Here is an 18,005-nt window from a genome sequence, read left to right as displayed (position 1 = left end):
GGAAAGTTTATGGCCATTCAATCCAATAATTAATAATATTTAATGTGTATGAGAGTTTAGAATTGGAAACCGACATTCTTATTTAATTTTTTATCCCCTTATGCACGGAACTCATCAACATACTTCACCCATCACTCCAAAAATTGTGAAGTCGTGAGGAACTTGTAATTAATACTACGGAACGAAAAAGTGTGTTAATTACAAGTTCCTCACGACTCCTTTTGAGTATCAATTGGAATGAAATGATTCCATTTTGTTTTTGCATACTTCCTCTGTTCTGTACTGTTTGAAGAGTTTATTGCTATTCAATCCAACAATTAATAATATTTAATGTGTATGATAGTTTAGAATAGGATACTTACATCCTTGTTTAATTACGGAAAAAACAACTTTGCTCCCATGAGTCTATCTCTTTCCTTTTCATATGAAAAGACACTTCTGTCTCCTTGTTTTGAGGAGGAGAGAGGTAGACACATAGGAGTGCGGCATATTAATCTTCTTATGTATGGAATTCCTTAACATACTTCACCTACCACTGCAAAAATTGTGAAATCGCGAGAAACTTATAATTAATACTACTGAACGAAAAAAACTGTATCTGTTCATCATGTCCAAAAGAATCTTATTTGGTTTTCTTGTTCTAAACCAAATTGCACAAGATAAAAAAACTTATATCTCATCAAAAAATAATAATAAAACTTATAAAATCAAAATCATATCATTTCTTGGTAATTCTAATAGGTTTAATATTAAATGGTGCCGGATGGTTTCAATTCCATTTTGCCACCCTTAATTTACCCTTTAATTAAACAAATCAAATGATAATTTTTTTTTGGGTGAAGAGATAATCTGTACATCCATATTACTATTTGTATCATCGGATTGCATTATTGTAGTAGTAAAAACTTGCTCCAATAGTTATATCATTTCCCTAGAAAAACAAAAAGTAGTTTCCAAACACTTCACATACCCGGCCTCCTCACAACAAAGAATGATTGATAGATTATCCTGTCTTGGATTCTCATAATATTTACGCATCAATGGTCCTAACGGCCAGCAATCAGTGGGACCCAATTGATATTCATGGTTGATGGGATAAGACGAATACAATTTGTTTTAGGCTGTTCAGAAAGGATGGTGAGAGTGATCTTATTCTCCTAATCGGAGGGTGGAGGATGGTTTAGCAGTGGAAAAGGATCATAGCCTTGAGTTTTTTTATATATATATTTTGAGATTATTTGAGAATAAGAATTTTCTTTTTCTATATTAGGAGGAAAAAGGAAACCCCTAAAATTAAATTAAATTTTAGTGACAATAAAAGAAAAGGAAAGGAGTGAGAAAGGCTATGTCCCGGGGCTGTAACTAAGCGCCACCCGTCACTAACTTTATCGTGACGTGGCTCTTCTAGAAGCAACTGCAGTCCCCGGACCTCCCAGTTCCCGGTCTTCATCTGCTCTTTTCCTTAGTGCTTCCGCAAAGAATTTGAGGTTTGGCCCTTTTTTGGTCGAAAAGATGGATTGTACGGCGCCGAATTGGTCGGTTTCCTGAAAGCCATAACATGTTAAAAGTTTGCCAGTTGGAATATGGAGCAACCACGTCGTATATTTTATTGTGGTCATTTCAGTCTGACGTGGCAAGCATTGGAACCCTAAAAACTGAATAAATAGAGGTGGTTCGATGCTTCAGGTGTCTCAATTTTTTGTGCCATCTTTTTCAACTTGCAAGCTTCTTCTTCTCCTCTCTCTTCCTCTCCTTCTCCTCCTCCTCCTCCTCCTCCTCCACGAACTTCTTTTTATAAAAACTAGGGTGAGCAAGGCTTCTCCATTCCTAGGATATTTTAAGTATCAGCTTCTTCTTCTTGTCTCCTTCTCTCCCCCTTCACTTTACAGACACAGAAAGAGACAACAAATTAAGAAATGCCAATGGATGGTGGAAGAGAAAGCCCAAATGAAAGGTCACCAAACGGCTCTGAAACAACCAAAAATTGTCGAGATTTGGAGTCTCTAATGTCTTCCTGCTATCCCATCACTCTCAAGGTAGACCACACTTTGCATCTTTCAATTCTTTTTCTTCTCTCTTCAAATTTTCAAATGGGTTTTTTGTTGCTCTTATCTCATAAACTCATCCACACAGCTTTAATGCAAGAAAAAGGAGAAGAGAGAGAGAGAGAGAGAGAGAGACTCTTTCATTAACTCCTAAGTCCTACTGTGGACCTACGAAGACGACTAGGGGTTGACCAGTTTCGCACCAAGTGGCTAACAACACGTGTTGACTTTGTTCCCTTCTTTCTCGCAGTTCGTGGACATCTGTTACCGAGTAAAGCTGGAGAGCAAGAGCAGCGGCAGTACCCATTGCGGCGTTCGAGGGTTTCTGGGTGGTCCAACCAGAAAAGACCGGACCACAAGCACCCCCGAGGAACGAACCATCCTAAATGGGATTACGGGAATGGTTTCCCCAGGAGAGATTTTAGCCATCCTCGGCCCTTCCGGAAGCGGTAAATCAACGCTTCTCAATGCTCTCGCAGGTAGAGTCCATGGTCCGGGTTTCACCGGAACGGTCCTCGACAACGGCCAGAAACGCAACAAATCGGTTCAGAGACGAACCGGGTACGTCACCCAAGACGACGTCCTCTACCCTCACCTTACCGTCCGTGAAACTCTAGTCTTCTGCTCGTTACTCCGATTGCCTGACTCGTTGTCCAAGAACGAGAAAATCCGAGTGGCCCAGTCAGTGATAACAGAACTCGGACTCTGCAAATGTGAGAACACAATAATAGGAAATAGCTTCATTAGAGGAGTCTCGGGTGGGGAGAGGAAACGAGTCAGTATTGGACATGAGATGCTGTTGAACCCGAGTTTGCTACTACTGGATGAGCCCACCTCGGGGCTCGACTCAACCGGGGCGCACCGGTTGGTGTCGGCATTGGAGTCTTTGGCTCAGAAGGGTAAGACCATAGTCACATCCATGCACCAACCGTCGAGCCGAGTTTACCAGATGTTTGACTCGGTTCTCCTCTTGTCGGAAGGAAGGTGTATTTACTACGGCAAGGCGTCCGATGCCATGGATTATTTCGGGTCAATCGGGTTCTCGTCGTCATTCCATGTCAATCCCGCCGATTTTCTTGTTGATCTCGCAAATGGTACGTACCCCATTCGCTATACGCCTATACCTGTCTTTATAATTCATAATTATTCCATAAGAATCCGAGTTGGGCTCGGTGACTCAGTTAGTCTGAATCGGAATATTGGTTTAATTAAAAGGTTGGTGGGTGGGACTGGGGGGTTCCAGGGGGATTGTCTGGTCTGATCACTGGTGTTGTCTATTCAAAAATGGAAAGATGGAATGAGGTTTCTTTCACGCGGGGACTTCCAGGTGGGGTAGTTGGTTGGAATAAATATCTCTTTTGAGGTCCACCATATATTCCTATCCAATGGTGATGAGGGTGAGACCCCACGTGAGATGAGCCAAAGCCAACTGGCTCTTTTGGAATGTGGAAATTTTGATGGATACTACCCCACCTCCTGAAGAGTACAGTTTACGAGTTTAGTGGGTGAGCCAGGCCCAACTGGCTCTGGTGCATGTCCATGTTTCAATAGGTTTGATCCTCTTCCTTTCTCTTTCGACCTCATTATCCATGTGTCACACTCTTAGAAGATGCTAGGAAAAGTAAAATGGACTCCATCTGTTGATGATGCTAGTGTAGTTCAGGTTGTCTCCTTTAGATTATTTTATAAGATTTTATGGTGGGCCTTGGGCTTCTGAAGATGAGACACGTGACAAAATAATGGCACTTTAAACAGATATATGTGCTTGTGCTAGCCTTTACCTTTTTTTTGTATTTTTTTTCTATTGGGAGAGATAGGCACATCACTCACGGTGGGATAAGCTAACACCAATACCAATGGAGTTATAGGACAGGGTATCATATAATAGAGGCAAAGGAGAGTCATTTCAAAGGATCGAAGAGATAAGAGGAAAAATTATCTCCTCCATTCTCTGCCCAAGGGATTAAAGTGGGGGGGGGGGGGGGGGGGGGAATTTTTATCCGCTACTGTGCACTGTAGCACTTCTGTGCCATCGTGCGGCATAGTAGCGGACATGTATGCACAGCGGGCCCCCCTATGCACACATGGTCACTATTGCATCGCACGATGTGCATAGTAGCGCCTCCAGTATTAGAGCGAATAAAGGTCCAAGTGGGGGGATGATACTACGTGTCTAACTTATGCTTGAAACTGAGACTTCATAGGGCCTAAGCGCCTACCGCATTAGCCTCTTCCAATTGTGCTAGATAGTTGTCCACATATTTCACTAAATGGCACTAAATTCATGCATCATTGATTTCAAGGTCCATGGTGTTGAAATTTGAGCACTACTTTAATTCTTTTTATTTTAATTTTAATTGAATATCAAATACTATAATTAATATTTAGAAAGACTAGTTTATAATAGTTGATAGCTTAAAAATGTGCATTACATTGTGTTTTTATCATTGTTAGAAAACTAGGTTTTGACTCGAGCAAGCCACCTTAGTTGAGTAAAAACTAAAAAAAAGAAATCTTGGTCATGACTCAGAGTCGTGAAGACTTGTCCTATGTAAAAATCGACAAGACACAGGAACGATTGTGGTAATCATGCAATGATTCATAGTTAGAGCAACCCTTCTCAATCCCAGAAAAGTTAATGGAAAAAATAAAAAAAAACAGTTTAGTAGCTTATTGTCTTGGCAAAAGTTTCCTCCACCATATATGCAAAAATGTCGGCTTCTTTACTGTATGAAGTTGGTCATGGCCATAGGAGTCTGATCTAATGACAAAGAAGGTAGAGAATCCCTTCACCATGGATAAAGAGAAACTCGGTCCTATTTTCTTAGACAGTGTATGAGCATAGTTGTCCTTCGTTTTGTTAAGAGCAGAAATAATATCGTATAATCACTATTTTATATCTATCCAACAACTGAAGTGATGATTGTATTTATATACAATTATATATGTACGAAACTTTTCATTAGAAGAATATTTTTCATTTCGAGAAAAATCATTTGTCTTAAGCATTCATAACTAAGGTCTAAAAGCAATGCTCGAAACTTGGTGTTAGTCAAAACTTAAAAGCTCTAAATTTGGGGTCAAAATCATTCATAATGTGGAATCTTTTTTCTAAAAAATTTGGCATATTCCAATAGAGTGCTAGAGTTTTATTATATATCTCATGCAATGAGTATGGAACATATTAATCAAATTACCATTGCATAGAAGCAAACTTCTCTAAGATGACTAGATACATGTTCTATATAGTCTATTTCATCAATCATTTTTCTTGTATTCTAAATTAATGGTTGTTGTAGCCTCAAATCTGGACTTTGAATCTGATTCAGTCATCATGATCCCTTTGTCCCCAAAAGATTAAAATAAAACATGAAAGCCTTAAAAGTTAATTAAAATATTTAAAATTTGATAAAGTATTAGTTTTAAATTTCATCTTTTCACTAATGTAAGAACAATTATCCTTTATTGCTTTCTAGTTTGCCGGCCCCTGCTTTTGGTTTGTATATGCTTTGAAGAAATGAACACTTTCGGGTCACGATAAGTGTGCCAAAATTTTCTCACATAAGTTATCTAGGAACATTGTACAACTTAGGTTCTCTACGTTTATATCTATATGAGTTACAATATTCTACCCCATTTCCTTCTCAATTTTATTTAAATTATCAATTAGTTGCTTGTTTACTTCACATACCACTTTTAAAAGGAGGGTTATAAAGTTAGTTTGCCTATATTTGACGTGCCAAAAATGTTTTAGATCTATAATTGAAACGAAATGAAATCCTATTGGTTGCATGGTAAATATTGAGCTGCCAATCATTAGACTAATGAGATTTATATGTATTTCATTAGTGTTATGGAGGTATTCATCGATGTGATTTTTATTAGGTAAGAGTCACCGTTATATAGTTTATTCTCTTTAATCCAACGATCACTCATTATTAAAACCCCAATAGTGATTCTTCATAAAACACCATTGTTGTAGACACATCTAGAGTCATTAATGTCTGTCCCTATAGTATGAAGTCGATAATGCCTCGTTGTTGTTCTCAATATCCTTTTTCAACATCATCTGAGCACCATGGTCAAGGGATGACGGAAGGAAAATTGTCCTCTATAAACAAACAAGCTCTCAACCATCAAAGTCATGTGACTAGATCCTTTATGAAAGTGTCTCCTTGTATGAGCCTAACTACTTTTATGCAGATCTCAACAATAATTTTACTTAGGTCTAAAAATTTAATCCAATAATTGAAGAGGTTTGGTTATTAAAAAGAAAGATAGGATAAAACCATAGATGAAAGAAGAAAAAAATAGTTTAATTACAAATTATGTGGCTATTTTGAAAATTTTCTACAGATTTTTATAACCAAAGTACCAAACATAACCTTAATATAGTTAATGTAACTATTTCTTCAAATGGGGAAACTCCTCCTTGGGTCTTCTAAAAGCCCTATGATGGTAGACGTGCTAATTAATCCAATGTTTAAAGCTATTACATCCTTAATTTTATCCCCTAAGTCATCATTATAAATTAAAGGGTCTTTGTTTAAAGGTTCTTAAGCAACTTTCTTAGGTACATCCCTTTCCATGATACATGATTTGTCTTAATATGTTATAGCTATTGGTGGAGTGACATTTGACCATTGTCGTTTTAACTTAAAAGGGTAGAAGATGAGAAAAAGAAGAAAAGCTGATTAACTACCATTGAGGAATTTCTTCAAACACTATCATAGTAATGTGGTTAAACAGAGTGTGACCTCAGAGATTGCGTAAGAAAGCATCTTATCCATGAAGAATAGAGAGAAGCTAAGTGCATGTGTGGCGCATTGCAACAATACTTTATTATGGTATGAGTCATGGGCGCTGGTTTTTCTTTCGAAAACTTCACTTTAGTTTGAGTGTTTCTAAGAGTAGGAAAGACGGAAGAAGGGAAGGAAGGGTTAGGCAGAGACCGACAGCAAGTCTTCTTCTTTGTTTCGTGACACTTTATATTTTCCTTTAAAGCTAGCTCATACACTTAAGCACTATGATCGTGCCATGAAACGTGAAGGGAATATTTTTCCCATTAAGCCATCACCCTCAATGGGAGGACCACTCTTTTCTGTGCTTTTCCCAACCATGTGTGGGTGGAAAATAGAAAACCTTACAGTACCCTTTTGACTGATTAAGGCCTTAAGTAGTGGTTAGGCTTTTCCAGGGAATTGTTTATCTAGATTGGGTCATCATCCAATGGTTTTGTGCCACGTGGATGCGTCTGATATTACTTGCTAGCTACTCTGTTTTCAAACTGGATGGGTTGGCTTGGTTAATTTGAGTTTCTTAAATCTTGTGCAAATTAACAAACTTAATCTGGCACAGTAAAACTTTAAAGTTATGGAGCAATGTTCTCTGCACCACAGCGCACGGGGGTGCAGGCTGCACCAGACACATGGGGTGGGGTGGTCATTTCTCCCATCCTCCATGTGTCTGGGTGTAGCCCGCACCCCCGTGCAGAGGACATTTTCCCTTATGTTATATATTTAAGATGACAGTTTGCTTAGTATGATATTACGATGCTGTGATTCTTAATTTCTTGGCAGAGAGGTACCCTCTGGGTAGCACTCTTCCTCATCTCCTTCTTTTCTATTTTCCCATAGCCTTTACTTCATTTTTCGCTCCCTTGGATCCTTTTATCATCCCTATTTTTTATTCCAAGTGATTTGTTTCTCTTTAATAGGCTGTAGCTAAAGATAAATCTTTTCTTTTTAAACCCACTACAGATGGATTTCTGAAACAGAACCAACCATTAAGCTTCTCTGTTTGGAAGCATTGGTTGGTGGATCAATCTGGACAGATTGATGACATGGAGAATGCACTAAATGAATTATTAACAACTAAATAAATCTTAAGAGTGATTACATTATCTAGTTTGGAAACGTGTGATACATTCTATCTTAGTCAGGCTTGTCAAGATTTGATTGTGGCAGAAAGATCTTGTGATGATAATGTGAAGTGATGAATTCTGATTGGTACTCAAAGTAAATTTTCGGCTCGAGTGTGGGACCCAACAAAGAAAAATAAATAAATAAATAACTTAAACCTAGTACAATGCTTTGTTTAATTCATTTATTATTATATAATCTGTTGTTGATCACTTTAGAAATAGAAAATTTCCACTATAAAAGGAAACTAAGTGGCCTAATCCAGCTACAACCAACATCAGTGGATGCCCATTACTCCACTGGTCTATAAACTCTGGCCGCCTTGCAATTACTTGCTAACTAGAGATTAGATGCTAAGTATGTTTATATTAAAATAAAATGGTTTAGTGCGCGAGCTATTACTTTAAATGTCACGAAACCTGAGGTGGAAAACCACACAATCTGAATGTGACAGCAGGTTCACTAGATTTTCTTCGCTTCATCTGTTGATATTGTTGTTGCTGTTGTTGTTGTTGTTACTATCATTATCATCATGGTTTATATCTGACCCCCTTTTATTTGGAATCAAATTAGACCTAGAAATCCATCAAGGTATATACTGAATCCAACTGCAAGGGTAGGGGATAGGATTGGGTCAACAGAAAGAAACAATTCTATGGAGACAACACTTATCTTGGTATCATAGTCATCTAATACAATTCACTTGAAAGATGATGAATTGCTTGTGATCCAAAAAGCTTTACTATGACTGTTGATCTTTGATAGTGCTGCCCTGATGGCACAGTGTAGATACTAATACATTGTACAATACTTTGCAGGAGTTTTTCAAACTGATGGCACTAGTGAGACAGATAAACCTAACTTAAAGCAAACTCTTATCTCCTCATACAACAATTTGTTAGCTCCCAAGGTGAAGGCTGCCTGCCTGGATACAAGCCCTATCATGACAAATGGAGTGAAAACCAAAATGGCATTTGAGAGCCATGGATCAAAGTCACCAAACAAAGAATCTCGAAGAAGTATTTATAGTAGCAGCAACAGTGGTTGGTTCAACCAATTCACTATCCTCCTTCAGAGAAGCCTAAAAGAGAGGAGGCATGAATCATTCAACTCACTAAAAGTCTTCCAAGTTATAATAGCTGCAGTATTAGCTGGTGGAATGTGGTGGCACTCTGACATTCGCGACATTCAAGACCGTCTTGGTCTCCTCTTTTTCATTGCCATCTTCTGGGGTGTATTACCTGCATACAACTCTGTTTTCACATTCCCTCAAGAACGTGCCATCTTCATGAAGGAGCGGTCCTCGGGCATGTACACTCTATCCTCTTACTTCATGGCTCGATCTGTGGGAGATATCCCTATGGAGCTCATTTTGCCTATGGTATTCACCACCATTGCTTATTGGATGACTGGGTTAAAGCCTGAGCTGGGAGCATTCCTTTCAACGCTGGCAGTGTTGCTAGGCTATGTACTGGTGGCTCAGGGGCTGGGCCTTGCACTTGGTGCGATCATCATGGATGCCAAACAGGCATCAACGGTTGCTACAGTTACAATGCTGGCATTTGTGCTCACAGGAGGCTTTTATGTGCACAAGATACCTGCTTGCATGGCCTGGATCAAGTATACTTCGATTACATTCTACTGCTATAAGCTCTTGATCTATATTCAATATGGGGAAGGCCACTCAATCTGGTTTCTATTGGGTTGCTCACAAGGGAGCAACAGGTACAGCTTAAGTTGCAGGTTTGTGGAGGAGGATTTGGAAGGACAAATCCATCCAATTGTCAACATTGGCATATTGATTATCATGTTTGTGGGCTATAGGTTAATAGCATACACTGCATTAAGGCGTATCAAAGTCTGAAACAGTTAACAATGATGAAGATATTGGAAAAGCTTCTTCCTAGGGTTATTCTGAACCAGTTGCAGCTTGGTGATGCAATGTATTGAAATTGAATTTTTCTTTCATTTAGGTTCACATTGTAACTTCCAGTAGCAATTTCAGGTTGGGTACCAAAAACAAAAAAGTAAAAGGAGTCTAGTCATCCACTATTTCTTGAATAGAAATTAATCCAAGGGGTGCAGCTTTCTCAGCCATATCTTACAACCCAAATTTCGTATCAAGTATGACCTCGAATAGAGCTGATTGGAGGGTAAGGATCCATGTAGCCAACCTAATTTAGTTGGGATAAGGCTGATTTATTGTTGTTGCCATTGTAATGGAGTGTTAACAATAACAAAAGAGTGTAGGAAATGTCATCGCCCCGAAAGGCTACTATTTTAATGTTCTGATTAGTAGCAAAAATTGCAATGGAAAGTTGTGTTTTCTTCATATGTTGAATACATGTTTCTTTTTTTTTTCTTTCCTATGTTGTTCTTCAGCACCTGAGCAGCCCTCAGAAATTTTCAAGTCTTGAAGAGAAGTTGTAACCAAATAGAGGGGCACATATATCCAACCTTGCACCTCAAGGAAATCCCAACACAATAAAACAGTTCCCTGTCCGGCTGTGTTTTAAGGGGCAAACTAGCAGTAAAGTGTTTGTTTTTTTTTCTGGGCATTATGTATGAGCTCATATGTGAGGAATTAATGGTACTCACCACTTAGTGCAGTTTAATTCTGTAATCACCCTTTCTGTAGCAGGAGACCTCTAACTATCTATCAAACTGTGCTTGACATATTTGCAGCCATCACAAACAACCAAACGTTCTGAAAACAATTAGCACCATAATGTAATAAAGAATAAATGATAGATGAGCACAGCAAAATATATTTGATTTAGTAGAGTGGCTATATCCATAGGTATACACCAACTGTAATGTGAAACAAAAGTGATTCTGATTAACTAGAAATGAAAATTTTCAGCATGAGTACCTAAATGTTCATGCCTTGCCTACACTTCCTTTTGCTGTACACTAGATGGCCTCTGATCAGCTAAGCAAACAGAGCAAGGCCAAGGCACTTTTTAGCTTACAATGCCAGGAGGATATGCAAACTGAACTAGTATCTATCATCCACAATATAGATGAGCTGGAAGTCGAGGCTCAGGAATGGCAACAAGTGGTATCTTTTTAGGTGTTGAGAGACCATAAACTTCATCCATGTCCAAGTCCTTAAGTTGCATTTCATCTGGCAATTTCCACAGGAACCCATGTATGATGTTAGCCAAGTATGATTGAATAATCTTTAACCCAAGCACATAGGCAGGGCACATTCTCCTTCCTGATCCAAATGGCAATAGCTCGAAATCATGTCCCTTCACATCAATCGCCTTCCCAATGAACCTCTCAGGACGGAATTCTTCCGGTGCATCCCATAGTGTTGGGTCCCTCCCTATGGTCCATGTGCTGACATGTACTCTGGATCCTGCTTGAATGGTATAGCCGGCAACCTCGCAATCTTCCTGAGCCAGGTGAGGTGTTAGCAGTGGTGACACTGGGCGCAATCTCATTGTCTCCTTCATTATGGCATCAATGTATGGTAGGTGTGGGATGTCTTTATCTTCAACCCATCTTTCTCTCCCAACCACCCTATCCAATTCTTCTGTTGCTTCTCTCAAGGTCTCTGGGTTTCTCAAGAGCTCGGAGAGAGCCCACTCCACTGTGACTATAGAGCTCTCAGTGCCACCTGCTAGTAGTTCCTGAAGGATCAAATCATGAAAACAAGTCATTACAATTGTCTATGTCATTGTTAGGATTATATTGGGCAAGAACATTATTCTCAGTTGGAACTGAGTCCAGGATGGATTTTTGTGCAAAGATCACTTCTATAGCCCTATTCAATTTGTAGAAGGTCTAGGGCTTGGGGATGAGAAAAGTCAAGCCAGCTCAGCTGTGAAGTAGGGCTATGTTGGTGACATGGCTGCCACATTATGACCACTTGTCAATAGATGAACTACTAAGTTCACACAATGAGATCTTTACCCAATGGTAGAAGATCTCATTGTAGTAGTAATCTTCCATCCCTTTCGGAATGAAATAAATCACTCTAGCAACTTTTCATCTTTTTCTTTCTCAGTCACAGGACCTATATGGTAGAAGACCTTCCTAAAATTTATTTGGGAAAAACCCAAAGGGCTCATGTATGAGTAATGACTATTTGTGCCATTTTGTTAAGTTCATGTGATTGAGGAAACAAACTCATCAAGTAAGGATATACAAGAATTCAAAGAAACAAGATAATGAAAAGGGCTGGGGATCCATGCTGTTGGATTTTTTTTTTCAATAATTGTGTGGACGGTTTTGGGTCATTCTTTGGTTCAATGTTGGCCTGGTTTTTTGGCTAAGGGACATGTATCTTCAAAGAAACATATCTAAGGGACATGTATCTTCAAAGAGACATATCCAAGGGACATGTATCTTCAAAGAGACATCCATTTGTATAGGTGCATTCATAGCACTTGGATTAGAATCTTTTAATTTAATCCATTGATCCAAGAGACACCTACACCATGGGGTATCTTCAAGAGACACTTACATATAAGTGCTTGGATTAGAATCTTTTAATCCTATCCACTTATGTCAATGGACGGACACACCCATTCCCTGAGGTGTCTTGAAGGGATACATCCACCACTATAAATAGAGGTGAAATGGACAGCCCAAATCATTCAATTTTTGTGGTACGATTTCAGTCAGTCAGGCATTAACAAATTCTCAATTCTCTGATAGTTTCAAATGATTACTGTATCTGCAAATCAGTAATCAGTCCAGCCTGTTTTATGTTGGGAGGCAGATTTGCTGCAACCCAGTGCAGTAATAGGGTGCAAATACTGTCTTAAGGACAGAGCGTTCTCGTTCGACTCAGGCTATCTCTTTGTCCTCTTCTTTTGATATTAGTGTTTTTCTAACACACGCCAAGCCTATAAGAGAGCATAAAGGGGCATTGCAAGGTTCGTATAAAAAGAAGTCACATATCAGGGAGGAGAGAGAGTATCAGTCATCATTTTTCCTTAAGTATACCCCTAAATCCCACTTAAGTAGGAATCTACGACAATCTTGGTAATTTTATGAAGCTTTAAACTCACCCTACTTTGCCGGATATTGGTATGAGTCCTCCATTAAATCACATGGATCCAAAGTCTCCGAGTGGCAAGAAAATACAACCTTAGCAATTAAGAAAAAAAATTTCCAAAAACAAATCAAATTGAGAGAGGAATCTACACACCATACCAGTGGATATTCTGAAAAAAAAATTATCATCCACATATTTTGGATAAGAGAGAAAAATACAAGGAAATTGCACCCTGATGTTTTGGGAAAGTCATTTGAATCAGGTTTCTCTCCCTGCGGATAACCACTCCACCCCATTTCACACTCCATGGGTGTGGACCACCACACCCCATCTCACACCATCCATGGATGGTGTGATAAAGTGATATGGGGCGGGGAGTCTGGGAATCTTCACGCAAGTGATGTGAGAGTCCGCTTCACTTACACCCTCAGCTGACACTTGGGTTCCACTCATTCTCTTTTTCATCGCATTAACCGACTACCCTCTCTCTCTCTCTCACACGGTTTATCAAATCTTTATTTTTTATTCTTCTTTTAATTTTTTATCAACATTTGTTTTTATTTTAATCCAATACCTATAAAAATTAATTAAAAAAATAATAAAATACTGTAAAATTCGGTATCAATCCAATATCATCATCACATAAGATATAACGCCACAGCGCTATTTTTGAGACCAGTATGGATTTGTATCAACGTATTGATAAAAATCGTCATCATGATGCCAAATCGTTGTTATGATATACCATGACGCCAATATCGCCTTTGGTGTCATATCACTAAATCCCTAAATAGCTAAATCGTCATATTGCCAAATCATCGCCATGGTGCCAAATTGTCATTACCAAATCCCCGCCATGGCGCCAAATTGGCATATCGCCAAAATATGGCTGCCATGGCAGTATGGCAATTTGGTGATATAGCACCATGGCGGCGATTTGAAGATATGACATTTTATACAATTTGGGGATTTGATGCCATGCCGGCGATTTGGTGATATGACGTCATGAAGGTGATATGACGTAATGCTGGCAATTTTTTCAATACACAGATACCAATTGATATTGATCACTACCGTAACACCATGGCACCATAGTATCATGGTGTTATCTAGTAATGATACCAGTTTTTACCAATATTTTATTAATTTTATTTTTATGGGTATCAGATTAATATCGACCAAGGCCAATACTTAAGACTATAGTATTAAAATAAAAAATGAATATTGAATAAAAATATAAAAAATAAAGAAATTTAATAAACCATGAGGAGGAAAAGAAAGGTAGTTAATGCAATAGGAGAAAGAATGAGTGGGATCCACATGTCGCCCTAAGGGGTGTAAGTGAAGCGGACTCTCACTTTATTGGTGTCAATTTGGGAATACAATTGGGGAATCGTCCTAGAATCATCATGCTAAAACCCGATATCGAGCTGTTGCATTAATAAATGGAAGGGTATTGGGATCTGATTTTGGTACCGAATAATAAATGATACGAGACAATTCTGGGGGATAGGATTCCCAACAGTATCAGTACCAAAATACAAGTTAGGTACCAAATGGAATCAAAACCACGAGTGCCCTTTCAAAGGGTATATTTCATGTTCTTGTATTCAAGTTTTATGGTGGTAGTTTGATGTATTTGGGTGGTATTTTTTTTTTCTTATGGTGGTTTAAACTGATGGACCTTTAAATTTGTTTCTATAAATTTCTTTAGCGATGACACTAAAACCATATATGTGCTTGATTATTTCATCCTCATTAATTCCTAGTTGTTATTTTGAAAAGTTTAAATGTGATCGGACTAAGAAGTAAAACCATGAAATTCATGGTTTAATACTCTAAGTTGATTTCTTAGAAACACCTTAGATCTCATAATAGTGAAAAGTTCCTTTTTTTTTTAACTATGCCTAAAACCATTTTAGGAACCAATAATGTCCTCTATCGTTAATAATCGGGATCGGGACTAGGGGTGTACATAAATAGCCGAAATCCGTTTCCGAATCTGTGTCCGTATCCGTTTAGCACTATCTGAATCCGTCCGAAAGCTAAACAGATGCGGATACGGATAGACTATTGCTATCCGAAAAGCTATATTTACATGTAAATGGATAAAATATCCGATTCGTATCCGTGTCCATATCCGTTTAGCACTATCCGAATCCGTCCGAAAGCTAATCAGATGCGGATGCAGATATAGTACTATCCGAGCCGAATCCGATCCATTTACATCTTTGGGACCTAGGCTTGGACCTGCGTGGTGGATTCACCGGACTTTTTTTTTTTTTTGGAAGTAAATAGTAATTCACCGGACTCAGAAAACAAAATTTGAAAATATAAAGATAAATTCACAAAACATACCAGCGTTATCCCCTTAAGAGCCGTCCTATCGAGCTTGACTTCCAGATTAGGATCATCAGCCAACCGCAGCAACACATCCACCATATCCTTCTCTTTCAAGTTGTCCACACTTCTCCTCCTCATCTCGTGCTCACCTATCACTTCTTCAAGAAACCCATCAAATCTCTTCCCCAACACCTTCATCTGCTTCACATAACCCTTCAAATCCAAGAAACCCAACCAAGGAAAACAATCACCAAGATCCATCACACCATTCAAGAAGAACAATTTCTCAAACATCGTCTTGAACTCCTCCAACGCCGCTGCGGGCTCACCGGAGAACTTCCTTCCCATTACAATCCGACTTATAAAGCTCAGATTAGTATTCCAAAGATGGGTTTTCACAGTGATCTCTTTGCCGGAAGAGGCATAGATTCCCTTGTGAAGAAACCCCATTTCTTCGATTTGAATTTTCTCGTAAGATTCGAGACGTTTGGGGTTAAAGAGCTCTGTGAGATAGATCTTCCGGAGAAGCCGCCAGAAGGGACCGTAGGCAGACCAGGTCATGGAAGTGCAGCTGAACATGGTGTGCTTGCCTGCTGCGGTTCTTGGTCGAGACGCGAAGCATTGGTCGTGGGTTTTGAGGAGTTGTTCAGCCATGGCGACAGAGGAGGCGATCACGATAGGGATTGGACCGAAACGGATTTGGATTAAGGGGCCGTATTGTTGGGAGAGAGAGTGGATGGAACGGTGGGGGAGAGGGCCTATGAGGTTGAGATTTCCAATTATCGGCCATGGTTTTGGGCCTGGTGGAGGGTTTGGTCGCCGCCGCCGGGGATGGGCTGAGAAGTAGAAAAAGACAAGGGTTAGTGCTGCAAGTACGACTGATGTCAAGAGAGGCCATGAAGGAGTGCCGATGTCCATGAATAGAGGCTGTGTTCTGTTTTGTGAGTGTGAGTTCTGTTTGGTGTCGAACAACGCAGTATTAACTAGGTCTGATCGTTGTCAAGAACTCTTTACTTTTTTTATTCAAAGAAAAGACAAAAGTTGCAAAATACATACCTATCCAAATGAAAAGGCGCAAGTCTAATCGAAAAGTATGTGTCTAGAAGGATGTCAATCGGTTCGGTTCCATGACTTGAAGGTATGATCTGGAATCGAACCGAAAACCAAATCGGTTGTGGGGCCATCAATTGAATCCGAATCTATTCATAAAGATATGTTTGAATGGATCTATATCATCTACGGTTTCTTGGCCGATTGAATATGAATCAAAAATAAAAAATAGGATGACAATGGAGATCTCCTTTTTATCCATTGCTTTAACTGCAGCGCTGTTATACTCATCGTGTGGCATTACAAGTGTCATGTATGTCATGTGGGGCCCGCTATGCACACATAGCACCTGCAGCGCTGCACAATGAGTACAACAGGGAATTAAAGTCTGTTAAAAAACCAGTTGGAGAACTTTATTCTTCAGCTTTTCAGAGGAAAAGTTACTTTTGAAGTAATAGGGCAAGGTTCTTCAGCGAGTATCCAATCTGATCCTTAAGATTGAAAAGCATTTTTCAAGTTTTGTGAATTCATCATCTGTTCTGTGATCCAATTTTTTAGGACCAATTGGCTAACCTTATGGAAGTCCATGCCCTTGATGAGCTCCAATAACAAAACCACACTGCTTTGAAATACTCTCACTTTTGAGTTTTCTCAATCTCCTCTCAATTTAATTTAGGCATTTCGTTCAAATTATTAAAGCTTATCAGACGCAAAGATCCCAAATCCTCCAATATATATAATTTGTAGAATGTAAATCGAATTCCAGGGATAACAGCTGCTTTCTGTTGAATTTGTTCTCATTCACTAAATTTTGTACACACAGAAACTTCAGCACAATTGCAGAGAGAGAAAGAAACCATCGAATTCAAAAATCTTTTGGTGGGCATGAACAAGGATACATTCAACATATTACAAAGAGCTTTATATCTCAGAATGTCAAGTCTCAGCGCTCCCTTGAAAAAAAAAAAAACAAAACTAGACAAAAGAAAACTAAAAGAATCTTTATATGTTCACTCGAAAAATCCCTTCTCTCACAATCACCAACTCACAAGCAGCTTTAGGTAAATGGGGTGCAAAAACAACCTGTAATTTCCCTGCTAGTCTTCACAATACCTGTACCCCCCAACCCTGAGTCTTTACCAACAATCTCATCCTTCCTCGACAAGAACAACCTTGAATTTACACAGTTCACCCAGGCCAACTCCAAAGCAGGGTAAACCTGCCCTCCAGATGAATACAAGCACCTCATATTTCCATCTCTCAGCCCATGAACACCATCAGATGCCACAAAATCAACAAGAGATGCGGGTGAGATGAGCGGAAGGAGAGGGAGATATGTTTGGGGCGGTGAAGGGGGAAGGGGAATTCGGAGTGGATGTAGAGAGAGGAAGCTCTATAGGGAGATCCTCTTCTGTACTAACAAATGCAATGAGTTTGTGTTTGTGTAAAACCTTTCCAAGAAAATTGCAACGCCAAGAGTGTATAAAACACCATCACCATCACCATCACCCTCACCCTCTCCCTCTCGGATTTTTATCCTCTCAAGTTCGCATCGAACGCTCCGACAGGCAGTGAGAGATGAGTGAGAGAGGAGAGAAGCGGTGAGAGGCTGCTGACAGTGACAGATGGAGGCGT

General features: G+C 39.3%; 2 protein-coding genes across 2 annotated transcripts; one reads left to right on the top strand and one right to left on the bottom strand.

The window, feature by feature from the left end:
* Nucleotides 1–1,841: 1,841 nt before the first annotated feature.
* On the top strand, nt 1,842–9,934 carry LOC122653725 (ABC transporter G family member 25-like). Its single transcript, XM_043847660.1, has 3 exons — nt 1,842–2,036; nt 2,296–3,139; nt 8,785–9,934. The coding sequence occupies exons 1-3, from the start codon at nt 1,917–1,919 to the stop codon at nt 9,828–9,830; spliced, it is 2,010 nt and encodes a 669-aa protein (XP_043703595.1). The 5' UTR covers nt 1,842–1,916; the 3' UTR covers nt 9,831–9,934.
* Nucleotides 9,935–10,917: 983 nt separating this feature from the next.
* On the bottom strand, nt 10,918–16,291 carry LOC122656893 (trimethyltridecatetraene synthase-like). The gene is made up of 2 exons (XM_043851586.1): nt 15,336–16,291; nt 10,918–11,604 (listed from the first exon to the last, which is right to left on the bottom strand). The coding sequence occupies exons 1-2, from the start codon at nt 16,236–16,238 to the stop codon at nt 10,975–10,977; spliced, it is 1,533 nt and encodes a 510-aa protein (XP_043707521.1). The 5' UTR covers nt 16,239–16,291; the 3' UTR covers nt 10,918–10,974.
* Nucleotides 16,292–18,005: the final 1,714 nt, after the last annotated feature.

Source organism: Telopea speciosissima, chromosome 3, assembly GCF_018873765.1.
Source record: "Telopea speciosissima isolate NSW1024214 ecotype Mountain lineage chromosome 3, Tspe_v1, whole genome shotgun sequence".
Lineage (NCBI taxonomy): Eukaryota > Viridiplantae > Streptophyta > Magnoliopsida > Proteales > Proteaceae > Telopea > Telopea speciosissima.
Note: the sequence above shows the minus strand (reverse complement) of the source record. Positions and strands in the feature narration are given on the sequence as shown.

Coding starts and splice junctions, on each gene's coding strand:
- LOC122653725 (XM_043847660.1), top strand. CDS start 1,917: ATGCCAATGGATGGTGGAAGAGAAAGCCCAAATGAAAGGTCACCAAAC. Junction 2,037..2,295: donor GCTATCCCATCACTCTCAAG/GTAGACCACACT, acceptor TCTTTCTCGCAG/TTCGTGGACATCTGTTACCG. Junction 3,140..8,784: donor TCTTGTTGATCTCGCAAATG/GTACGTACCCCA, acceptor AATACTTTGCAG/GAGTTTTTCAAACTGATGGC.
- LOC122656893 (XM_043851586.1), bottom strand. CDS start 16,238: ATGGACATCGGCACTCCTTCATGGCCTCTCTTGACATCAGTCGTACTT. Junction 11,605..15,335: donor CTCTTAAGGGGATAACGCTG/GTATGTTTTGTG, acceptor TTGATCCTTCAG/GAACTACTAGCAGGTGGCAC.